This window comes from Pipra filicauda, unplaced genomic scaffold (assembly GCF_003945595.2).
Source record: "Pipra filicauda isolate LSUMZ 115617 unplaced genomic scaffold, ASM394559v2 scaffold98_size3848907_pilon, whole genome shotgun sequence".
Lineage (NCBI taxonomy): Eukaryota > Metazoa > Chordata > Aves > Passeriformes > Pipridae > Pipra > Pipra filicauda.
This window is the reverse complement of record NW_024105186.1, coordinates 984,576-1,007,997: the sequence shown is the minus strand read 5'-3', so window position 1 is coordinate 1,007,997 and position 23,422 is coordinate 984,576. Positions and strand designations below refer to the sequence as shown.

The window sequence follows — 23,422 nt, the reverse complement described above, 5'->3', positions numbered from 1 at the left end:
AATTGCTTTGCCTTCAGATGAGCACCTAAAGCAAGAGCTCGAAGATGTCCATGATAAAAAAGACCAAGTAGACCCAAAAGTAGCAAGCTCACAAATATGATGACCAGCCACTCTATCCAGGTCAGCAGCCTGTCCAGATCCAGAGGCTATGTTAAGCAAGACAGTCCTTTAGGAGAAACATCTTTAGGAACATCATCGCTGTTATTGGTCATCACGATCCCACCCATGGGGTCCAAAAGCATCTTCATAGCTTTTGGTCCTAAACATGTTCAGATAATTCCAGCAATAGTCATCTCTTCCCCCTGCAACCTCCAGAAGGCTGAGTCAGAGCAGAGAGGGTCCTGCAAAGCAGCACTGCCAATTGGCTCCCCCTCTTCCTGGCATTTCCCTACCATGCAGGCCTGCTTTGGTTGTCTCACGTCCACCTCTGTCCCACGGTGTGTTGAAAAACTCATCCTCCTCTTCATCTCCAGCTCCTCCTTACTGCAGCCCCTCCTGACTCTGAAAGCAGCCAGGCCCTTCCCTTCCTGCTGGTGCTTCCAAGTTCCCCCATTGTAAATAATCACCCTAGCCCTGCACCAAAATTATCCATGAATTAATGAAACTAAAAATGAACCCAGCCCTATGCAGCTCAGACCCCACTCCAGGCCATGCTGAGCTGTGGCCAGGCTCCATACACTGGTTCCAGCCAGTCCTGCCTGTGTAATTCAGAGAAACTTTTTGCATGAGGCTCTTTGGTTTTCTGAAACTTGCAATCCTTCACCAGCACAGGACTTCTGGGTTGCCTGCACAGAGAACAAGGCCTGGTCACTCTGTGGCTTCACCCAGCTCTGCACAGGCATGCAAATGGAGCAAAGCAGCTCCTTTCCTACTGAGGGCGAGCGAGGGACTCCCTCAAGCTGGGCTTTCTCATGTCTGGCCCAAAGCCAGCATACAATGGCTGGAAGCCCAGAGATGCTACCAGCCAGTGAGTTCCTGGGGGGGGAGTTACAGACCCTGCTCCACTGAACTGTCTCACAAGGCAGGCAGAACAGCAGCCCCCCACCATCCCAGGCACTGGAAAGAGAGAGGAGCAGCAGGCAGTCATCATCCCTGAGCAATTCTGGCAAGTGCATTGGTTTCCAGGAAATATAAATAACTACTCAGCCATCTGTAACTGGCCCTGGGCTGGTCAGCAAAGGTCTTTCCCAGGCTCTGCACAGTTTCTGCTGGCTAGTTGGTGCCAATGCAGAAAGTACCAAGGAGGTGGCACAGTCCCCATCAGGACGCAGAGCAGCAAGCTTGAATCTTGCTCAGACCTCATACCAGAGACCATCTTCACTCAATGCTGGAACAATCTCCTGCCTTCAACACAGCGCCAAGGCTGCACCAAGCCAAGAACTCATCCCAGGGCTTGGGATGCTCAGTCCCTTCCCAGGCACCAGCCAGTCTTCAAGCTGTTCAGGGAGAAGGACAGGCAAGAATAGACCTCTCACTCCATCATACATCACTTTTCTTCATTTTATTTTTTTATTTGTACAGCTATATTTTACAGAACGCATTAATGCAGTTTAGACACAGCCCAAACCCTGTCTCCCGAGATTGTTTATAACACAAGCATGTAAAATAAGACAAAAAAAAAAAAAAATCCAAAACCAAAAAAAAATAAAACATTCCTCCACTAGAGAGTTCCACCAAATCTCCTTTTGCAACATCAGGCTGTACCTTGAAGAAACTGAGCTCAATATAGTCCATACATTGAAAACTTCCATTGAAAAGAAAGGCACCGTGCGAAACCACATTTTACATATATACAGACTGAGAACTAGAACAAAAAAATTACACTTTATTATTATTTTAAATTCCTTCTGCAGCTTTGTTGGTTTAATACACACTTTTTTGTAAATTGTAAACCTTCACTTGCAAAAAAATACAAATACACTGATGCATTTAGACAAAATATTTTCTTACTTGTACAGATGCAATACTTTAAAATATCTCCTTAAGTGCTCTATCATAATAAAGATTCTCAGAGTGGCTTCTGCCTGCAGAGTCCAACTGAGCCTTTAATGCATTTTATATATTTTTAATATAGCTTTTTTAAAGGTCTATATATATTTATTTTATATATATATTTATATATTTATATCTATATATATTTACAACTCTGCCATAGATTCCTTCACCTTTGGTTAAAAAAGTTAAAGCCCTCTCTTTAATAGCATACTTTCTCTTTAAAAGAACACACATTTTGCATACAAAAGAAAAAAATCTGTTCCCATAAATCAACATTACATTCCTCATCTTCAAACGGCAAAGGCTGTGAAGGTTAGACTCCAGAGTTTATCAACACTCCACTGCACAGACATTTAAAATGACTATTTTTATTTTTTTAATGTTTTATATACAGTAAGATCTGAATAATTTTATTTTTTCCTTTTGTTTCACATAACTGGGAAAAATAAAACCCGTGTATTTGTAATTTTTTTTTTTTAATTTCTAATGTTTTTCCACCTATCTGTACTATGGGTTTAGAGGCACTCCATCATGTGACAAATTTTTTTTCCTTTCTTTTTTTATTTTTTTTTTTTCCTTTTAAAGTGTTGCAAGTATCCTTTGGACAGCTCCTCCCCCTCTGGCCCCCCAAGACGACCTCCTCCTGGGAAATCCTGTGCCTTCAGCAGGCCTTGGGGAGCTCCGGAGGCACCTCGCTCGCCGAGATGCGGTACTGCACCTTGGTGTTGGTGATGGCCCCGTGCTTCTGCCGGAGGTGGAGCCGCAGCTGGCTTTTGTGGCGGAAATGCAGGTTGCACTTCTCACACTGCGGGGAAAGAGGCAAAGGTAGAGGGTGTGAAACGTGACAGCAGGGGACACGTCCTTCCCTTTGGGGCTAGGGGTCCACGCCAAATGCCTGTCCCCCCACCAGTGATCCCAGAATGCTGCACCCATTATACAGGTGGACGAGGGGAAAAGTGGGAACGTGGTGGGAGGAGCAGCACCTGACGGCACCCCATCCCAGGCTTTCAGCAGCATATATAGGTTTATGGGGTGAACAAAGGCCAAAGTCCCTTGAGAGAAGACCCTGGCTTTCATGGACATAGAGCCAAGCTCCATATCTAGATGATCAAACCAACTACAGGGCTATTTCAGGAGTTGCTTTTGACCCCTGCCCAGCTGGATGGTTCCAGAGGGATGTTTGGATGACAATCACTGCTTTGATTCCCTCTCCAGCAGATGGTGAAAGCAAGGAAAGCCCCAGCAAATAACTGGGAGCCCACAGGGCTGCAAGCAAGGCCTGGCAGGCTGCTCACTGGGTGCAGGTTATCACCAGCAAAGGGGAGCTCAGGCCAGGCTGTCTGCTCCTTTCCCCCATCCCTGCACGCTGCAGGCAGCTGTAATTTAAGCCACAGCTATTTGAAGAAGTGTGACCTTCTTCCAGATGGGGTGGAAGAAAAGAGCAGCTAAGATGCACCCAGCCTGGGCTGCATGTCAGTGTTTCCAACACAGCCACTCCTGACAAACTACTGTATCGGCATCAGTTAACACAGGAGAGGGAGATGGGGCATGAGGAGCAGGGATGTGACCTTGGCCTGGGGCCTCATGAGGCTGGTGAAGGGCACTGGGGTGGTGCAACCAGCCCATGTGAATGCCCTCCTGCCTTCCCAGCACCCCAGGTTTGGCAGCATCCTCCCCTAGTCCTAGCTGAGGCTCTCCCTCCCCCCCAGAAAAAGCAGGGCCACTCACATGATACGGTTTCTCTCCTGTGTGGATTCGAAGGTGACTTTTGAGGGTCTGCAGGTGCCGGAAGCGTGTGCCACAGATCTCGCAGGGATATGGCTTCTCCCCGGTGTGGATGAGCACGTGAGCACGGAGGTGGGCCACCTGGAGAGAGCAGCTCTGGATCAGGACAGCACCGGGGATCAAGGGCATCCCCATGGGAACGGGAGTTCTGCCCAAATGTCTTTCTTTAGTCTATAAGGTTCTAGTTGGCAATTAGGGCCACATGTGTCTGAGGTCTGGTATCTCCAATCCTTAAGAGCAAATGGAGCAGAGTAGCTACAACCAACAGTCAGGCTTCCTACTAAGCCAAACTGTCCCCCATGGACCTTAAGTTCCACACTTACCCCAAAACACCATGGGAAGAGCTGCCCAAGGTAGTGAGCTGGGTCATTATCAGCCTCCTCCCTGCCATGAGGCATCACCGGTCTTGGGCAGAAGATCCAGCCACATCCCACCTCCCCAGAACCGCAGATCCCAGAGGCCACACGCACCTGGACAAATCTGGCCCCGCAAGTCTCACACTTGTAGGGTTTCTCTCCAGAGTGGATGCGTGTGTGGGTTTTCAGGTTGGCTGGTCGGTTGAACTGTGCCCCGCAGATGTTGCAGCGGTACGGCTTTTCTCCTGTAGAGCCCAAAAGAAAGGGTGAGGGCTTAAGTAGAGGTATGCTCAGCACCCAGGACCCATAGTGCTCCCCAGAGCTAAGTCCCTTCAGGTGCTGGACTCCACGGCATGAAGCACGAGCCCTGACTCCTGTCCCTTTTGGAGATGGCTGTGGACAAGCAGCATTGGTTAGGACAGCTTGGGGTGTCTCCAGAGCAGGGTGAGCTCAGGAGACCTTTCTTTTTTGGACTTGGAGCTGCAGCCTTCAGGGCAAGACAAAGTCAGGCAGCTCTGCCAGCAAGGATTAACAGCATCATTGCTCCTGGCCATGGGATAGTGGCTGGCACCTACATCTCCCTACAGCTGTCAGTAAGCACCCTCGAACCCTGCCCTGGCACTTGTGTTGTCTCATCCACCTGTGCAGCGCTCCTGCAGCTCAGCTGAGACTGCAGGAATTTAGGTCTAATTTAGTGCAGCAGTACTGAGTCGTCAGCCCAGATTTCCCTTCCCCACCTAGTGAACTGGCTGTTGACAAGTAAAGCATTAATAAAAGTATGAAATAAAATAAGCCTTGGGTTTGTCAGCAAATGACTAAACCCTTAATATCCCCTTCCTTTCTCAGCTTTCATTGTGCTGATTCACAGAGTCCATTCATTCACAGATTTTCCCATCAGCAGAGTTTATGCCAAGCTAGATATGACCTGGATTTCTAGGATGTAAAAATAAATCTGAGACTTCTCCCTAAATGTCCTTTTGACTATTTTAAAATTTTTTTTTGCTTAAGTTTACCACAAAGTTACCTGGAGGCCACACATCTGCTCCCAGTCATTCATTTTGTGGGACACCTTTAGAAACAGTGGTGCCCACTGCTTTACAGCAAAGAAGCTTGAGCTCCATCCCTACTGCAGGGCAGGTATCTCCCCCATTCCCAGGTTTGGCGCTATGTCCAAGGGCTCCCTGGCAGTGCTGAGAAAAGCACCTCGCTCTTCCCATCAGGAATGCTTGTGACACAGAGGATGCTGCACCCTGGGACAAACCCAGCCATAAATGCCTGCACAGCCACCAACACACAGCCTCCTCAGTCAGTTGTCCCCACGGTAAACACTGTACCTGTGTGGACGGTTTTGTGGCTGGCGAGGTTCCCCTTGTAGCGAAAGGAGGCCTGGCAGCGGTCACACTTGTAGGGCTTGTCACTGTGGACTTGCAGAGAGTGTCTCTTGAGAGAGGCCTCCTCGGAGAACCGGCAGTCACACTCATTGCAGAAGAAGGCTCCATTCTCTGGGAGGGCAGAGAGGAGAGCAATGAGAAGGGCAATGCATGGGCCACCTCTCTGATGGGTCACGGGATGGATTTTGGATGGAGGGGAGGGGCAGACAGGGCAAGTGGTGGAATAAGCAGCCAAGTGCAGATGTTCACAGACAGTGGTGCTCGCACTGTGCTGTCACCTCCTGACCTTGTGCACACAGCAACAACGTGCATGGTTTGAACGAGCAAAGTCATCATGAGCTCTCTCTCTCCTTTAGCGCCACACAAGCTGCTTCCAGGAAGCCAGCATGTCACCTGGACATCTTTCAGAGAGGTCCATGAAAGCACCCAAGTTATCAGGCATCCTCCAAAGGATGCTCAGCTCTGGAGCAACTCCAGCACATTTAGAGGTCTTAAACCTTTACATGTAGAGAGGTCTGCCTTGAGTATGGGAAGAAAATCATCACCCAAATCACAAGGTAGGTACCCTCAGTAGGAGGGTGCCCAACTCTTAAATACTGTGTGTAGCTCTGAGCGTCACCACAGAGGGGTTCCCTCTGTGGATCTCTGCCCACACTACAGGCGGCAATCCTGCATTCCCCCTCACTGAGCTACAGGCAGATGAGTTCAGAGATACCTGTTTCTGGGCTTGTGGGGTTTTGCAACAAGATTGCAAGCCTCATTATCTGCATTTCTCCAGATGTGTGCACTGGGCTCCCCGATAATAAAGATACCATGACAGATGCGTGAGACATGCCATCTTGCCCAATCCCCATTAGGGTCATTACATCTGTAAAGCTTGTTCTCCTGTGGTTCTGGTGGGGTGGGGTGCACTTGTTTCCTGTCCTTAGCTGCCAGGTTTGCAGCAGGTGACTAACTCCCTGCACAAAGTATCTGGATGGTGCTGGAGAAAGGGAGGAAGGAAGTAATTCCAATGCGCATGTGTCCCCCACATGCATGCACACAGCTGGTCAGAGAGTTAAGAGGGGACTTTAAAGCACTGTGGAATCCATCAGCATAAGGATAGGTCTGCCTGCCTGTTTGGTCACAGAGCACTGGGCAATGGGCCCCTAGATTGTACAGCCCCTGACTGCTGGCTGAGGAAGACGACCAGGGATGCAAGACTCACCGCAGCTGGAGTCAGAGTATTCAGACTGGGTTTCCCCCATCTCTTCTCCGAAGTTTGAGCCAGGGGTATGAAGGCACATCTCAGTATGTTGCGGGGACTGGCAGCCACAGGAGCTGCACTTTGACGAATGCATGTACAGTGGGGACTGCCCTTCACTGCTCCGAGGGGACCCATCCCGGGACCTGCGGAAGGACAGCAACATTGAGAAGGCTCTTGCTGTGCTTGAGCTACAGGACCCTTATTTGCACCCCTCCAGACACAAGGGACAGACATGTTTTATAGGGACACATCTGTGGCGAGATGCACAGCATAGCCCTGATCAACAACAGGTCCTTGAGCCTCAATCCTTCAGGTGCCCATCACCAAATGACCTCAAAGCTCTCTAGGAACATTCAGGTCCAGATGATTTTGTTCCTTGATACTTTCGCCACTCCAATGCTTACAGCCAGCCAAAAGCTCAAGGCACGGGGAGTCTGGTGGAAACCAGGGTAGGTAAATCCAGGCTCCAAAGAAATCATCTGGAGCTGCCAGAGCCAGAGATTCACAACCCAATATTCCCATAGCCATTGCCAGTCCCCAATACAGTGGGGACAGTAGGTACCCAGCCAATGTCACTAGCAGCACTCCACCAAATGCAGAGGCTTCCATCTGCTCAGGACTGGACTTCCCATACCAATGCTACAGATATTTCACAACTTCCAAACCCTCTTCAGCAACTCAGGAATACCTGTTTCTCAGGGGAGGGGAGGGGGTAAAAATATTCTCACCTGTTAACAATATTGTTGAGTCTGCTCGCTTGAGGGATAGTAGAGTCTTCTCCATTCACACTTATCTTGGTGGGGGATTGCACATTGAGATGCTCTGGCTCCATGGACTGCTGGCAGGTGGACATGGGCACGTAGGTGCGAGGAGAGAGGGTCCCCATTTCGTTCTGGTCAGTACTGTCTTGCTTGGTGCTCTGATTGAGAGAGTTGAGGACGATGAACTTGTACTTCTTCCAGTTGCAGGCTTTGGGGTCTGTGGGGCTCTTGGTGAAAAGGGAGCTGGAGTTCTGACCGATACGGGCATTCTTGCTGCTGCTGGACTCAGTTGGTGAGTTGGGCTGACAGTCTGACTTCTGTGGGCTCTGGGGGCTGATGAGTCCCTTGCGGTCCAGGGAGGTGTTGGTGGGCTCAAAGTGCTGGCTGATCTCATCCTCTGAAGAGGTCCGCTCCTCCTCTTTGGCCACTTTGTCGCAAGGGAAATAGGGATTGTTTCGGACTGAAGGGATGACAGGTTTGGGGCCAGAGGCTACGCTGTAGTGCATGTCACTCCTGGCTTCTTCAGCAGCACCTTCTTTTGGAGCATAGATGGTAGCGTGGCACATGTTGGCAGAGATGTCGGTGATGGTTCTTACGTACTCGGTGGGGATTGTCCTGGAGCTGTCACATGGCAGGATCCTCTCCTTGGGGAAGGCACCTGCCCTTGAGAGTTCAGAAAGAGGCATCCTCATCTCCCGCAATTCATCATCCACAAGGAAGCTATTTAGAGGGAGAGGGCTGTATCCATGGTAGGAAATGGGGGATCCAGACAAACTGTTGATCAAGCCAGGTGCAAAGGCCCTCCCATTGCAGAGGGATCCATTTTGGAGAGGCATGCCGTTCTCTGAGACATCTCTGCTCCGATAAGCCATCACCTCTGGGTGGCCCAGCATCCGTCCAGCCAAAAACTCTTCCCTTGGAGTCTTCATAGCAGACACCATCTCTGCTTCACTGGAATCAGGGAAAAAAAGGAGGGAGACACAGTCACTTTCAGCCCGTAAGAGCACATTTGCAGATACTGTTAGTTCTTCCTCTGCCCACCCAAACACCCCCAAAGTTCACCCATGGCACTCACCTAGACTTCACAAACCTTCGGCAGGTATCAACCACATGTTCCATCTGCAGGTAGAGTGCTGTGGCCATCACAGCCATGATATTGTTCTCCCTCAAGTTCAGGCGGGATGTATACATGAAGTCCAAGAGGATGCAAAACCCCTCAGGGTTAATTTCAGGGTCCAGGTTGATGACATTCAAGTTGCACTTGAGCTGGTCAGTGAAGATGCTGTAGAAGAGGCCACTGCAGAGAGGAGACAGTAGAGAATACAAGTGTTATGACAATTCAGAGGAAGAAAGAATTTGTCTGAAATCCCTGAGCACAGAGGGGTTCATGAATGGGAAGGGAGGAGGAGGCAATTACAGAATTCCCTGAGCTTCCCCCTTATTATCAAGCTTGGTTTCTCAGCTTAGTAAGTGTCTTCTGCACTGCACTTTTCCCAACTGGAACATCCTGCTTTTAGATCTCACCTGCTCAACAACTCCCCACTACCTCCATTTAGAAATTCCCCCTTTCTTTTTTTTTTCCATTGTTGTTCTTACCACCATCCCCTTCCCACTGTGACTCATTTCTTTCACAAGTCTCTTGGGGCAGCCATGCTCACTCTTAAAACAGAAAAATTAAAAAAAAGGGAAATGTTGGCAAAACATTTTTCAGATGTTTCAATAGTCAAAGCTTGGTTTTTTCAAATCTTTATACCTTGTCAGCAAGAGACCCTGAAAGGCATTTGCCATAATTCAACTGGGAAATGGTGGGATATTAACTAGTGTTCAATAGGAAGCAATTCCAGCAATCCTAGGAGCTGCAAAGGGATTTCAGACCCCATCAGGTTTTGGAAAAAAAAAAATCAACAAAGGTGGGAGCAGGCAGCAGTCTGAGAGCCAGGGAGTAATAGCTCTAAAAATAGCAGTGGCAGGGGACACCTCAGTCACAGAGGACTCTCTCACCCCAGTGAGCATTCAGCCCTCCCTCTCCTCACCTCTCAGGGATGTGCCTCACATTTGCTGCACTCCTATTTGCCTCCATGGGCTGTCTGTGGGCAGATGTGGGCATAGAAGGAGAGAGGTGAGGGCAGTGTGCTGGAGGGAAAAGGTCTCAGCTCTGGTGTGCTGGAGGGAAAAGGTCTCAGCTCTAATCCTACTACAGGTACAAATTTCTGGGCATCCTCTTTCAGTTCTGCTTCTCTGTCTCTGCTTCCCTGTCTGTGAACCCCATGAGCCCTCTTAGGACTGCAGCAGTGCTGCTGACAGCCAAAGGCTGAGGGAGCAAGGAAAGAGGCAGGGAAGGACCCTGCTCTCACCTGCAGGCCATCAGGACTGTTTTGTGGGCTCTGAACTGCTCCCGGTTCACAATGATGACAACATCAGTCAGGATATCCCGGCTTCTAAGGCGGTTGAGATTGAGGAGGACATCGCTCGCGTGGCGGGTGAACTGGATGCAGCTGTCTGCCGGCGAGGCCATCTTGAGTCTGCCTGGAACAGAAGCAGAAGGAAGATGAGAATGGAGGAACAGCCAGGCAAGTACTCTAAACCCAGTGAAGAGACAGCTGCTGCTCTGGGACAGGCTTAGATGGCCAACTGCCCCTTGTAGGGGCAGCACCAGCTCCTTGGTCCCAAAGCAATCAGCCCTGCACCACACCACACTCCTGCCAGTCTTTCTAGTGAGGTCCCCTGGCTGACAGCAAGACCTGGCATGTCTCATCCCGCTCTGCAAGCTGGTGAGCAAAGGTGGACAGACCCTTCTGAGAATTAGCTCACTGTCTCCTCTTTCCCCCTGCCTCGCCCATGGTGGCCCAGCCCACTCCTCCCATTCAGGTTCATCTCCACGAAGGTCTGAACACAGCTCCTAGCCCTCAGATCTTCCTCGGGAGCCATTCCCCTCACCTGTCTGATGTCTGGCTGTAAATTCAGCCACAGAATTCAAAACAAGCCTTAAGGTCCCAACTGAAGCTGAATGATTTCAACATTTGGAAAAAATCCAGCCCATAGTGGAGCAACAGCCCTCACCCACAGGAAACTACCTTCCTACTCCCAAGTGGTGGCCACTCTGGAGAAGACCTGTCCACAGTTTCCCAATGAACTGGTGAGAAGTAGAACTCATCTAACCTGCTGGGCTGCTACCCACACCATAGCCCAGTCTCTCCCAGTGAGCAAGGCTTGGGTTAGTCGAGGAACCTGAAGCCTTCTCCAAACACCTGTTGTCCCATCTCAGGTGTCCTGCCAACTAGCGCCCAAGATGGCCCATATCTTCCTGCCTGAAGTTTGGGCTGGAACGTGCACCTTCAGCATGAAATTCCTCCATGATCAACCTCCTCTCATAATCCTGACTCCTCCTCCCACCCCAGCAACATATGAATGTACAGTATTTTCTACAGAGCAGCTGCTCTCCTGAAAACAAATTCCAGCTGGTTCTAATGAAACATTTCATTCCACATGTTTAAAGGGAAGGGGGAGGGAGGTTAGGAGGGAAAGCACAAAATTTAAATTTACATACCCAATGCCTCAATTCACAGTCCAAAAGTTTCTTTCAAACCTACAAATAAAGCACAAGAAAACAAACGCCGCATTAGCTGGTAATTATGAATTGGCCATGGCAGGACACAAACTGGCTGTTTTGTTTGAGTATCAGTTGGATAAAAGCTAGAGATAACCTTATTGGAGAGTAGAAGGTTTGTCAACATTTGTTTCTTCCGGTACAGTACGTTCTTATCACAACCACAGGCTTTGAGAATCCAATCATAGCTTCTTCCACACCCTCTAGGCCAAACCATGGGCGTATGCCAAGGAGATTTTCATTTCCATGACTCAGGAACTTAAAGGCAGGTGGGGAAGGGAAGTCAAGCGAGAATTTTCTCACCACTTCTTTCAGAGATAACTCTTCTCATGCCAAGACTGAATTCCTGTCCAGTGCCACATTCAAGACCCATGCCATTTTCCCAGCACCCTGTTAACAGGTATGACATGTACACAAACATCTGTTGCCACTCTGCTCAGAAGCCTGGAAAGAGCCTGAATACAGTCCTCCAAAACACCTTCTGCCCTTGTCAAAATACCCACATGCCCCAGCTGGTGCAAATGCCCTAAGATGGGATTGCTGAACAGATTCGGGAGGATATAGGTATCAAGTATCAAAGTGACTTGGCCAGGACTGCATAGGAAGCCAGTGGTGGAGACAGATGAGGACCCAGAAGAAATGTCTTCCTCTTGCTGCTGCAAAAGCCTTCCCCTAAAACCACAAGCTGTGTCTCCAGCCACTGGCTTCACAGGCAATGTAGCTGGGGCAGAACAGCAAGGAAACCTAGGAGTTAACTGCCTTCCAGAACTTGTACTATTCCTCCCAAATTTACTTAAAACCAAAGACAATTGATCTGCCACCAATGCAGAAAAAAAGGTCCTCAGGCAGTCACCCCAGCAGGTAGAAGCCAAATGAATAAGTGAACAAACAAACCCCATCACACTACTTTGAGGACCAACCCCCAGACACTGGATGGAGACTCTAAGACTGCCAGCACTTGCAGAAAGCCCATCCATCCCTGTGAGGACAAGTGTCTTCTCCCCTCTCCCTTGTGGGAGATGTGCAGATCTGGAGCTCAAGCTCCCCTAACATCCCCAGAGACACCAGGATGAAGAGATGAGATTTAAGGCAAGGTATTACACACAAACCCCAGAAGGGTGTCTTACAGCCTCATTCCAGCCATCAAACGCAAATCTTCAGAGCCGCCGTGAGCTTGGCCAGCTTAAAAACTTTACACACATACAAAAAGTGACTCATTTCCCAAACACTGCAGACTCTGACCTTTCTGTACATGCTCACTGCCAGCCACTCACTATCATCAGTTGCAAGCCAAGAGACTCACGCCGTTCTGCAAGGAGCCCAGCACACACCCATATGCATCCATATGAGCAGATGCATGCATTTGGGGCAGCCGGGTGGCATCCCAACCTTGGCTACATTGGCAACTGTAATCTCCCAGGCTCCAGGGAGCCATCTCAGTGTCACAGACATGAGGAGGTGACCCATCTGTAAACCAACAGTTACAAACTGCGAGACGAACTCTGCACCCGCGAGCATCACGTGAGAAGCTGCTGCTGTCATCAAATTCCCTTACCCACAGCGAAGCCACAGCACTGCCCGGGGAGACACCCGGCTTCTCTCCCAGAGCTGGAACCCCCAGCACAGCTGCCCCCGCCCCCAAATTATCCCTCCCAGCGCAGTGCTGCTGAAACGCCCAAAGCCCCGGGAGTCAGGCAGGTGCATCCCAAGCAGCTCCGGGCTGCAGGATGTGGGCATGCAGGGGGAAAGGGGCTTTCCTTCCCCTCAGTGTGCTGAGTCGCCTTAACCCTGCCCCTCCTAGTCTCTGCACAGCACCAGCTCTGTACCCCAACAGGGGAGGATGCTTAGACCAGAGATCAGAAGAAAAAGGGACGGAAAGGAGCAGAAATATGACAGGAAGCAGGAAAAACCGCTGCAGCCAAGTATGGATTTTGCCATCCACACCCCCCTCAACGCCCACGAGGCTCCCTCAGGCTCAGCTGGGGACAGAGCACCATCCCATGCCCCCCCCCCTCCAGTTTTCCTGCCCAGTACCTTGTAGGTGTGGGCTCTCTAGCAGTGCTCGAGGCTGCACACCAGGGCTTGCTGTACCCATAGAGGAAGGTTTGGATTAGGCAAAGAGCCCATCTTGGGGGTGGTCTCATGGGACTGTCACTGCTGCTGCCTTCCAGGAAGGCAATGGGTCTGCCCCAGCGGTTCAGGGAACAGCCCTTCCCTGCCGGCACCTCCCCGAGAAAACCCATTCCTGGAAAAGAGCCCAGGGCTGGCTCTGCCTTCCCTGCAGCCAGCTCAGTGAGCATGGGGAGGGTGCACCTTCCTGTAGGGGAACCCCTTTCAGTTCAACCTCATGCAAAGGGGAGACCCTCTCAGCTCCCTCACCCCAGGGGCAAAGGGGAGAAACAGGGACTTCCTCCCCAGTTAATCTTTCCACCATGCCTCCCCATCCATCCACTCTCGCAGTTATAGAGAATTCCTTTTCATCCATCCTCCTCCCACTCTGCACACAGCAGGGAACTCCTTGCTCCCCTATCCTTCTTTGGATAGGGGATCCCCTGTGGTCTTAACCCTTCTCCCACCCCCATGCACATAGCCAGGAGGAGGGCACCAATCACTCCCCTGCCCTGGGCCCCAATCTCCTACCCCTCCAGAGCCTGCAGCGCCGACTCACACCACCTTGAAGGGGCGGTTGGGTGAAGTCTTCCTTCCCCACAGCCTCATCCCACACAGTGCGCCGAAACTGCCCGCCCAGGGGAAGCTCCATCCTGCTCCCCCTCCTCTCCAGTCCCCGCACCCTGCAGGGTCCCAGCCCCATGAGAACATCCCCTCTGCCCAGGGCACAGCGCCAGCTGCCTCTCCACCCTGCCAAGGAATGCCTGGTTTCTGCTGAACAGGGAGCAGGGGGACAACCAAGAAAACGGGGTGGGGTGTGGGTGGCTTCCCTCCCCTCCCCACCATCAGGAGTCATGGGTGCTACATGCCATGGTGAAGAAGACGCTTTTGGTTGGGAGTGTGCAAGCACTCGGCTCAGCTTTCCTGATACCATGCAATCTGGGGGCACTAAACGTCCTTTAGCTGTCACAGCAGAGTTTTATTAATTTAGTAGCTTCTGGTTGGTGTCTAGGCCAAAACGTGGCTGGGTTAATAATAACCCAAGAGGAGACCGAGAGAAGTCCTAGTGCACAGCGTCAGCACAGATCAAAAGCAGCATCACTAGTGCAAGCCCTGTTGTATTTTCCACCGTACCCTTTCCGTGAGTGGATTGCACTCGCTCTATCGAGCGGTCTCAATCTGATCCAATTTCCTGCCAGCAAACAAATGTTTCTAGGAAATGCAATACATTATCTGGACGGGTTTATTATCAGCATTTGGAACCAGGAAAACCACATATTTTCTCGAGCACTGCAGGAAACTTTAGTTTGTACTTCAAAAGAGGGTTTAAAGGATTGCCCTTGAAAGCTGGCCCGGCTCAAGTCTCCACATTGTTTTGGTCTTTGCAGAAGAAAATGCAGAGGAGGGAGGGGGTAAGCATGCTAAAACTGCCTCCAATGTTTTCCTACTAAAAAGGACTCCCCTGCCCTCTACAGAGCCAAGCTCTGGCTGTGAGGCAGAGGCAGCGCGTGCCCTTGGGAAGCGAGGACTCCAGCCTTCCTCAGCATTTCAAACGACCCCAAGCAATTTGGCACATTAATTTTTCAAGGGAAGGCAGGAACCACGTCCCGGCTGAAATTGAGGGAGCTACTCCAGAGAACAGGAGACAGACTCCATGCCCTGTCAACACTGAGCCCTGCACCAAGATGCCAACCCGACAGCGGGGTGCAGCTGGAGCCCAGTGTCCCCAGCAGCTGAGCCAGATCCCTGGCCCCGCTGGGCTCCAAGGAGGCTCCATCATTCATACCCCACACCAGGGCAGAAAATCACCAGCCAGCACCAGCCCGACCCTCCCTGTTTCTATTCTCCTGGGGCTGAGGGTGGCACAGCTCATTTTGGCAGTAAGGAACTGCTTTGGCATCCCGCCTGGATGGGATGAGACACATACACAGCTTGGGGTGCCTTGGCCACGGGAGAGATATCCCCTCGCCCCTATATTTAACTAAGCGGATTTGAGGAGGCCCATTTTAGAGGGTGCCTGGTCCTACAGGACACCTTCTTCAGGACCCACTGTTCCACAGCACCCTTGTCCCAAGCTTTCCCCTCCATAAACAAGGGTCTGACATTCCTCGTGGGTACGCAGTGCACAGCCCAAGGGCATCAACTGACTGGGAGAAAAAGAGGGAGGAAAATGATATAGACCAAAAATTTCCTACCCCTCTCTCACTGCCCTTAGTTCTCCCTCCGATTTAGATGTGAAGCTCCACTGAGATTACCGGGGTTTTAAAGCAGTCCTGAAGACTACATGCTTGCTCTGATTTAGGGGTGTGTGTCTTTTGGCTGCCAGCATCCTGCAGCGATGAGATCTAGCATGGATTTAAAAAAAAAAAAAAAAAAAAAAGGACTACAATTGTAGTCTAAATTTGCAGTCTGAAGGAGTTTACTGGTCAGATCCTGACTTTTGGATACTGATCTAACCAAACTGCAAACTGTGAACTCCTGAGGTTTGCCAATGCCTGCTGTAAACATGGAAACCAAGTGTCACTTTTTGCCAAACAGAAGAATGGTTTAAAAATAGATCTAGAGAAGAATACAGGCACTCGGCATACAAGGCTCCCGTTTATAGACTCCCATGCTACTATAAAATGGAACAGAGGTTATGAGCACACAGGCAACTTTTCACCAAATTTAGATTTTACCAACTTCTCAGAAACCTGAAAACAACATTTCAGGCTCCAACTGAACCAGTAAAAGCTCTTTGAGTGAAGTTCACAGCCCAGATATTACAGTACATAGACTAAAGCAGGCATGAAATGGCTCTTCAACCTTAACACCATAAATATATGAAGGTAGATAAGCTGCACACTGAGAAATGCACCTACTGGTTAGATCTTCATTTTATTAATCTGTAGACTTTCTAAGAAGGTTTTCTTTCTCATGGAGTACGCACATAAAATGAGAGGACAGTCCTACAACACGGGACTGTCTCACAAAGTTTTACCACCTGTATTTATAATGGAATTTTGAGGATAACATTGCTGTTTACTATGGAAAAAAAAAAAGTAATCCAAACCCAAAAACTGTTCTTACAAATTAATATTGGACTGCTGCCATTAGAGGCTGAAAGCTTTCACTGACCAAAATAAAAAAGATTAAAAAAAAAAAAAAGAAAAAGAAAAGAAAGAGCATAGATTTACGATGCATCCTAAATTAGGCAGAAATTCAAGGGCAGATTAGCACCACAACTCGGAAAGATTTTCACATGTGATTTCATGACTAGACCCAGAGAGAACTCCATATGGAAATGTCAGTGACTTTAATAAGCACTCGGTTGTTTCCAATTAGGCTCCTTAAGTAAGTTCAGTGGCATCCAGAGTTTCCTTCGCCACCTTCCTCCTAGCTGGCAAGCACTTTTTTTTCTTTTTTTAATAAGCAGTTAATAAACATGTTCCCACTCTCCCGAGGCTGCCGGCCCCGCCAGCCCCGCGCGGAGCGGCGAGAAATGACACTAGATGGCACCAGTTCGCTTTGCTGCAGGAGCAATTTTTCCCCTTGGAAAATAAAACACCCCAACCAAACCTGGAAAACATATAATTTTGTCGATGTAATTCTGTTCCTCTTAAAACGCGTCTGAGCAACATTATTTTTATGAGCTTTTCCAGCCTTGTTTTGAAAAACTTAATGTTTCTGCTAGGTTTATTTTTGTCTCATCCGACAGCCGGCTGAATCCTCCCTGCGCTGCAAACAGGGTTGTCTAAAAAGTGTCACAAAGACTTTTGACGGATTTTTTCCCCCCCTTTTTTTTTTTTTTTGTTTTTGGGGTGGGATTTGTAAGAACCACTTCTCATTCTGACTTCTTCCTTCACAATAATAACTAACCAGTTAACCTCCACTTCCTCTCCCAATATTGACTCAGACAGTCAGAACTGAGGAGGATTGGAAATTGGAATTTAAATGCATCTCGAGAGATCCTTGATCTGTTTTGCCAGTCAAAACTGAATGCTGAGAAATGAACTCTTTTCTTACTGGAACAATGCAATTATCCATTCTCCTGGAAAATTGCTAGACACCCTTTGAATATTTTAATGGCTTGGTGATTTGTTTCATGGGGCAACATTTGCCATTTATAATGCAAGTTTTTAAATCTGCGATCCTACCCTTAGGAGAAAAATAACAATCTCAGGTTCCACCCCCCCCCACGTATATATAAGGAGAGCTTTTCCCTAAAATATTTTTAAGCAATTTTTGAACTGCAACCCCCTCAAGGACTGCAGGAAGAAGTCTGTATTTGCTCCGAAAGCTTACATCCTTTAAACCCTTGAAACAATACCCCAAACAATAATTTTTAAAGCATTTAAAAGTTTGAGAGAGGAATCAATAAGCATCCCCAGATCAAATAATGGCCTGTTCCAAACCCAGCCCTGCTGACACGTCCACTGGCACAGGTATGAATTTGGCTCCAAACAGAGATGTCGGACCAATGCAACACTTCTCACTGAGCCTCATCCATCTGGCCTCAACCTCCCTTCGCGCTGATCCTGCACCTACTGAAGTCAGTGGAAAAAACTAAACGGGGCCGCGTTTGCTTTTGTTGATTTTGACTCATGATTTTAAGCCCAGATTTGCTTCTTCCCTGGAAATGCAACAGGGGGGTCAAAGGCAGCTTTTTAGGCACATCTGAGAGGCCGCCGTGGATTTTTCTAAACAAACGCCTCGCTTTCTGTTTCCCTCCTTCCCAAGAGGCGATTTCATAACATTTCATACTGTGACTTTGCAAACTACAGGCGGGGGGGAGGATAGCGGGGGGCGGGAGGGGGGCGGCCGGGAGAGGTCGCTGCCGCCCGACCACGAAAAGTTTTCATAACAAAGTTGGGTTTTTTCGGTTTTGTTTTGCCCTTTATTTTTAAAGGGGGGGTGTGTGTGCGTGTGCAAAAAAATAATACACACACGCACACAAGAACGCGCACCTAACAACAACAACAGCAAAAACAACCCAAACCAAACAGCCCTCTCCCTTCCTTGCCCGCTTTTGGCGGGTTTGGGGGCGCGGGGGGTGCAGCGGCGCGGGGCGGGGGTTGCGCGGCTCCCCGCGCCGCTCGCTCCAGGAATAGCGTGTGGCCGGGGGCCAGCCCCGCCGCTGCCGGCGGCAGATTTACGAGCGCCTGTCTCCGCGCCAAGTCCGCCGCGGTAGTAAACACAGGGGAAGGGCTGCGATGGGGGCAGCGGGGGGCTCCCCCCGCATCGCGCCACAGACCCCATCCCTCGCACGGCCGCGCTCCGCTTGCCCCGCCGGCTGCCTTCCTCCCGGCAGGGCACTCCCTCTCCTCCCCGCGGGTGTTGTTGTTGTTATTATTATTTTTATTATCATCATCGTTATTATTATTATTATTATTATTATTATTATTATTTTCAACCCTCCTCGTCATATTCAGAGTCGTTGCACACACTTTTACCCCCTTCCCGAGTTTTGCATCGCCGTTTGTTCCCCAGCCGGCAGCAGCACGCCCCGCACGCCCCGTCGAGGCGAGCGCGGTTCTCCGCCGCCCCGGGCCGGCGCTCCGCCGTGCTCCGGGGCCGGCAGCCGGCGGCGGCCGAGCCTCCCCGCGGGCTCCCCCCTTCCCCGGGCAGGGAAATGCCGCAAGTCTTCTCCATCACCGCTCGCTCTTAGCCCGGGGCTTGACAGACCGCGGCGCAGCCCCGCCACAGGTTGCAAAACGCACCAGCCCTTTCGCGGTTGCACCGGGGAGGGGAATAACAATAATAATCATTTAATAATAGAAATAGAGAGGGAGGGAGGACGATGCGGAAAGGCCGGTGCCCGGTGCCGCCGAGCCCCCGCGCTGCCGCCAGCCCCGCTCCGCTCCGCGGCGGCTTCGTGCGGTGGCGAAACGACAACAGCGACACAACACGCACCAAAAAAAAAAATTAAAATTAAAAAAAAAAAAAAGGACGAGGGAAAAAAAAAGGAAAAGAAAAATAACACACCCCGACCAAGGGATCCAGCCATTGAGAGCGGACCCCGAGTCACGCCACAAGCCCAGCGGCCGCCAGCGCTCGCCGCCGTCCTGCGCCCGCGGGGCGGCTGCAGGTGCAGAGAGGAGCCGCCACCGTCCCCCCCGTCCCCACCCGGCCGTCACGCGTGTGGGAAAGCCAATAATCCCAGATAACCGATAATCCCCGGGAGAGGACAGCGAGGGGAGACACCCCCACCTCCCCCCCGCTCCCCTCCCCTTATACACGCTCCCAGCGTTAGAAACATGCAGGCACCCCTATTTCCCTAATTTTTTTCTCCCCTGACAGCGGGCAAGGAAAGAAGGGGGGGATGTGTGTGTGAATTAAATAAATAAATAAAGCAAGGAAAAAATTTTAAATTGAGGAGATGACAATAATAATAATAATAAAATAAAGGGCACCTGCAGCGGGAAAGGGGGGGGAAGGAAAGAGGAGGGAGAGAAAAAAAAATGGGTAGAAATATATAGAGGCGGCTCCGCGCCAAGCGTCGGAGCGGGGCAGGGAGGGAAAGAGGAGGGAAAAAAAATGGAGAGAAAAAAAAAAAAAAGCGAGCGAGAGAATTAAAGGGTAAAATCGGCCGCGGCAATAGAAGCAGCAATCACCTGGTCTCCGGGCTTTCCTAGAAACTCCTTGCATCACCACTTCTAAGAACCCCAGTTCTAAGAATCAACAGAGCCCAATTCTCGGAATTTGAGCTGCGGACTCTACCACTGCGCTCAGCACGGGGAGGGCCACGGACCTCCCTCCTCCGCGCCTTCCCTGCCGCCGCGGCCCTCCCGGGGTGCGCTGCCCCTCCGCGCCGCCCCCATCGGGCGCCCAGCGCGGTGGGCGCGCACCCCATGAGGGCGGTGGCGGCGGCGGGGGTCCCTCCGTGCCGCCCCCCGCCCGTCCCCCCGCCCGCGCCCCCCCTCCCGCGGTGGTCGCGCCCGGCCGGCGGGGTCACGTGGCGGCGGGTGCCGCCGGTGACGTGGGGGGCGCGCGGGCGCGGAGCAGCGCGCGCGGCGCGGACCGAGCGGCGGCGGCGGCGGCAGGAACGGGAACGGGAACGGGAACGGGGGGTCCCGGGGAGCAGCTCCGGGCGGTGCAAACACACATCTCACCCCCCAACTCCCCGCTTCTCTCTCTTTTTTTTTTTGTAATTTTTTTTTTTTATCCCACTCCTCTCCGAAAAAGAGCGAAGGGATCTGACTAGAAAAACACCCCCCAAAAATGCGCCTTTAATTTTTTTTATATATTTTTAACTATTTTAATTTTTTATTTTTTTTATTTATTTTGGGGCAGAGGGTCACTTTCGCGTTTCTAAAACACCCTCCCACTCCCCCCCAAAAAACCCCAAACCAAACCAACCAAACAACCCAGCGAGCAAAGCCAGGAGCCTGCTGCATTGCAATGGATTTTTACTTCTTTTCTTTTAATTATTTTTTCCCCTCAATCAGTTGGAGGTTTTTTAATAATTTTTCACAAACAGCCACACTCGGCTCAGGGTCTCCAGTGGGATTTACTCTTGGGGAAAGAAGCTTTTTCTTTAAAGACCGTCCCTCAAGAGCTTCCCATATTCCTTTTTGGGGTTATTTTTATTTTTTTTTATTTATTTATTTATTTGCCAGGATTCTACAGACAAAAAAAAGATGATTTTGATGATTTCTTCTTCTTTTTCTTCTTTTATTTTTTTTTCCCCATCCGTTTTCTCTTTTCCTTTCCAGGACTCTGGAGTGGTGGGTTAATCCTGTGTAGCTGTTGTTGTTATTGTTGCAAAATAACCTGTAAGTCTATAAATATTCTGCTTGTATGGAAGTGTCGAACTGTGCTGGGGATGGAAAATCGCTATGGCTTTTCTGGAAGAAGGTTTTATTTCTGCACTTTTTGCTTATTGCTGGGCAAAGGCCTTTACTGGGAGGTGGGGGGGGGGGAATAATGCAAAACCTTGGCAATCTGTATTTCGAGTGCGTTTTGCAGGGGATGCAGAGGGAGGGGACCTGTCACCCCAACCTTCTCCGCTTCTGTATGGAAATGTATTGCCCTGTATGTAAATCTGTGGAGATTTCTGCCCCTGTCTCCCAGCCTTGCGTATTTATTTCGAGGGGGCCTGCTGCGAGGGTATGGTTTGGGGGTGGTTCAGATCGCTCAGTTTTCTTTCCTAGTCGGGTATTGGGGCTGCGAGGGGCTGGTCGGGGTTGTGGGGAGCAGGGGAGAGTACTCTCCAGGCTGCGATGGCATTCCCGGGCCCTGGTGATTAATAGAAATTTGTTTACGAGAACAACCACCGCAGGTCACGGTGCCCTCGGTCCACTCGTGCAATTGCTCGGAGCTACTGATTCCACCACCGACGAGCCCACGGAGCGGCCACCGTGGACACAGAGTCCCCGGGTGCTGCCTTTATTTTGATTTCTCAGCTGAGCTCTTGAACCGAAACGCTTTAAAGCAAGGGCGGGGGGGGGGGGGGGGGGAGAATAAATTAGGAAGAAAGCCCTTCTGCTAATACGACTCGTCATTAAAAATAGCCCGGTGGCAACACAGGGATGGTACTCCCGAGACACTTGCGGTGGTACAGATATGCTGGAGAGACGGCTTTCCTGTAGTTAAAACGCACTATGTAATTCCCAGGGAGTGAGCGCAGCTGGAGCTGAGTGACTTGTGCGACTCCGATCCCGGCCCCGGGTAGGGAAGGGGCTCCCGGGTCTGCAAGTGGCCAAAGGAGAGACAAACCCAAGAGTACCGACTCTGCTCCGGGATTTTGATTTTCGTTTTTCCTCAGCCATGAAATTCAAAGGAAGGGGGTTGCTGGGGGAGGCAGATCTGTGCTGTTTGCCATTTCTCTGCAGTGTGTGACGCTTTCGCTTTAGCCGGAGCCCAGCGAGCCCAGCGCCCGCGGGACGCTCGGGAGCAGCGAGAGCGCTGCCGCTTGGGGGATTTTTGCTGGAGACCCGAGGTCGAGCACGGCTTCCGTTCAAGTAGCACTTTCACAGGAGAGATTTCTCACCCTGCCTGGTCACAGCCAAGCCGGGCTTGCATCAGAGTTTCCATTCTAACTCCCCTCGTTACAGGGACATAAAGAGCAACCAGCAGCATCCCCTTCGGGCTGGGAACTGGGCGGCCTGGGCGCCTTTGCTGGGTTTTTGGCCTTTCTCCTCTGGTTTCATACCTTCTCCTACTCCCTCTCTGTCACTCACGGCCTGGCTGCAGCTACCTTGGGGCTCCTACCACCTGCCTGCGCTTCCCATTTCTTCCTGCTGTACCCAAAAGCAGCAGTGGTTCCTGTGGGGTCTTGCTGGGGACTTTAGGGTGCTGGGGATGGGGTTGTTTCCCTTGGATCCCTCTCACCCCCTCAGCCAGAGGGATTATTGCCGAGTGAGGCCTTGTCATCCTCTTCCCTTGCCTGTCCCATCTGAGTCCCAGCTCTGGGGGCCTGCATGGCAGCCAGTGGCAGTGGTGGTGGCTGCCAGAGCAGCAATGTCCCGGCAACAGCCTCCCTTGCCTCCACTAGCTGACAGCAAGCGGCTTCACCCTGGGGGGAAAGGTGGCCTCACGGTGGGGAGTGTCACTGAAGGGAGTGTGGGAAACCACCAGCAGCCCTTGTGCTGGCTGTGGGATGTTCCTCACCGGCCTGGGGCTCGGGGTGGCTCCTGCACACCCACGAGGTGCCTGTGTAGCACATGGAGGAGCAGCAGCTCGGCCCTGCTTTTGGGGTGCTGTGGCAACCCCACTGAGGGGGGGCCAGCCCCACACACTCCTCTCCCAAAAACACCCTCCACACTGCAGAGAGCTCCTCACCCAAGCAAGGGTTTGAACCCTTGTGTGCCGCCCTGCAAAGTGGTGGCAATACTGGAACAGGGGCAATGCTGCTGGGAAATGGTCCCCTTGGAGTTGGCAGGAGTATTTCTGGTCACACTGGAGCAGCTCCAAGGAGCAGGAGCGGAGGCAGGAGCAGTGCTGGGCATCGCCACAGGTGCCTTCCACCCCTCCGCGGGCTGTCCCTCTCCAGCCTCTCCATGCCCCCGCCGGCAAAGCTCCTGGGATGAAAAGCAACCCCTCTGCCTGCGTGCTGGCGTGCAGGGCATGAAGTGGCGTGAAATTATTCAGCTGCCTCTGAGAGCTGCAGTTGGATGTTGAAGGCCCTTGGAGCTGGAGGTGCTGCTTGGCAGCAAGGGGAGCTCCTGGGTTTGGGTCATTCTCCCCATCCC

General features: G+C 51.1%; 1 protein-coding gene across 2 annotated transcripts; it reads right to left on the bottom strand.

The window, feature by feature from the left end:
• Positions 1-1,482: 1,482 nt before the first annotated feature.
• BCL6 (BCL6 transcription repressor) lies at positions 1,483-19,921 on the bottom strand. 2 transcript variants are annotated; one of them, XM_039378036.1, is made up of 10 exons: positions 19,844-19,903; positions 11,082-11,120; positions 9,889-10,060; positions 8,610-8,831; positions 7,502-8,485; positions 6,735-6,916; positions 5,471-5,638; positions 4,251-4,381; positions 3,724-3,861; positions 1,483-2,800 (listed from the first exon to the last, which is right to left on the bottom strand). In XM_039378036.1, the coding sequence occupies exons 3-10, from the start codon at positions 10,047-10,049 to the stop codon at positions 2,657-2,659; spliced, it is 2,130 nt and encodes a 709-aa protein (XP_039233970.1). In that variant the 5' UTR covers positions 10,050-10,060; positions 11,082-11,120; positions 19,844-19,903; the 3' UTR covers positions 1,483-2,656. The 2 variants fall into 2 exon arrangements, with proteins under 2 accessions (XP_039233970.1, XP_039233971.1); XM_039378037.1 differs by having other exon boundaries at positions 2,565-2,800; positions 9,889-10,056; positions 19,844-19,921.
• Positions 19,922-23,422: the final 3,501 nt, after the last annotated feature.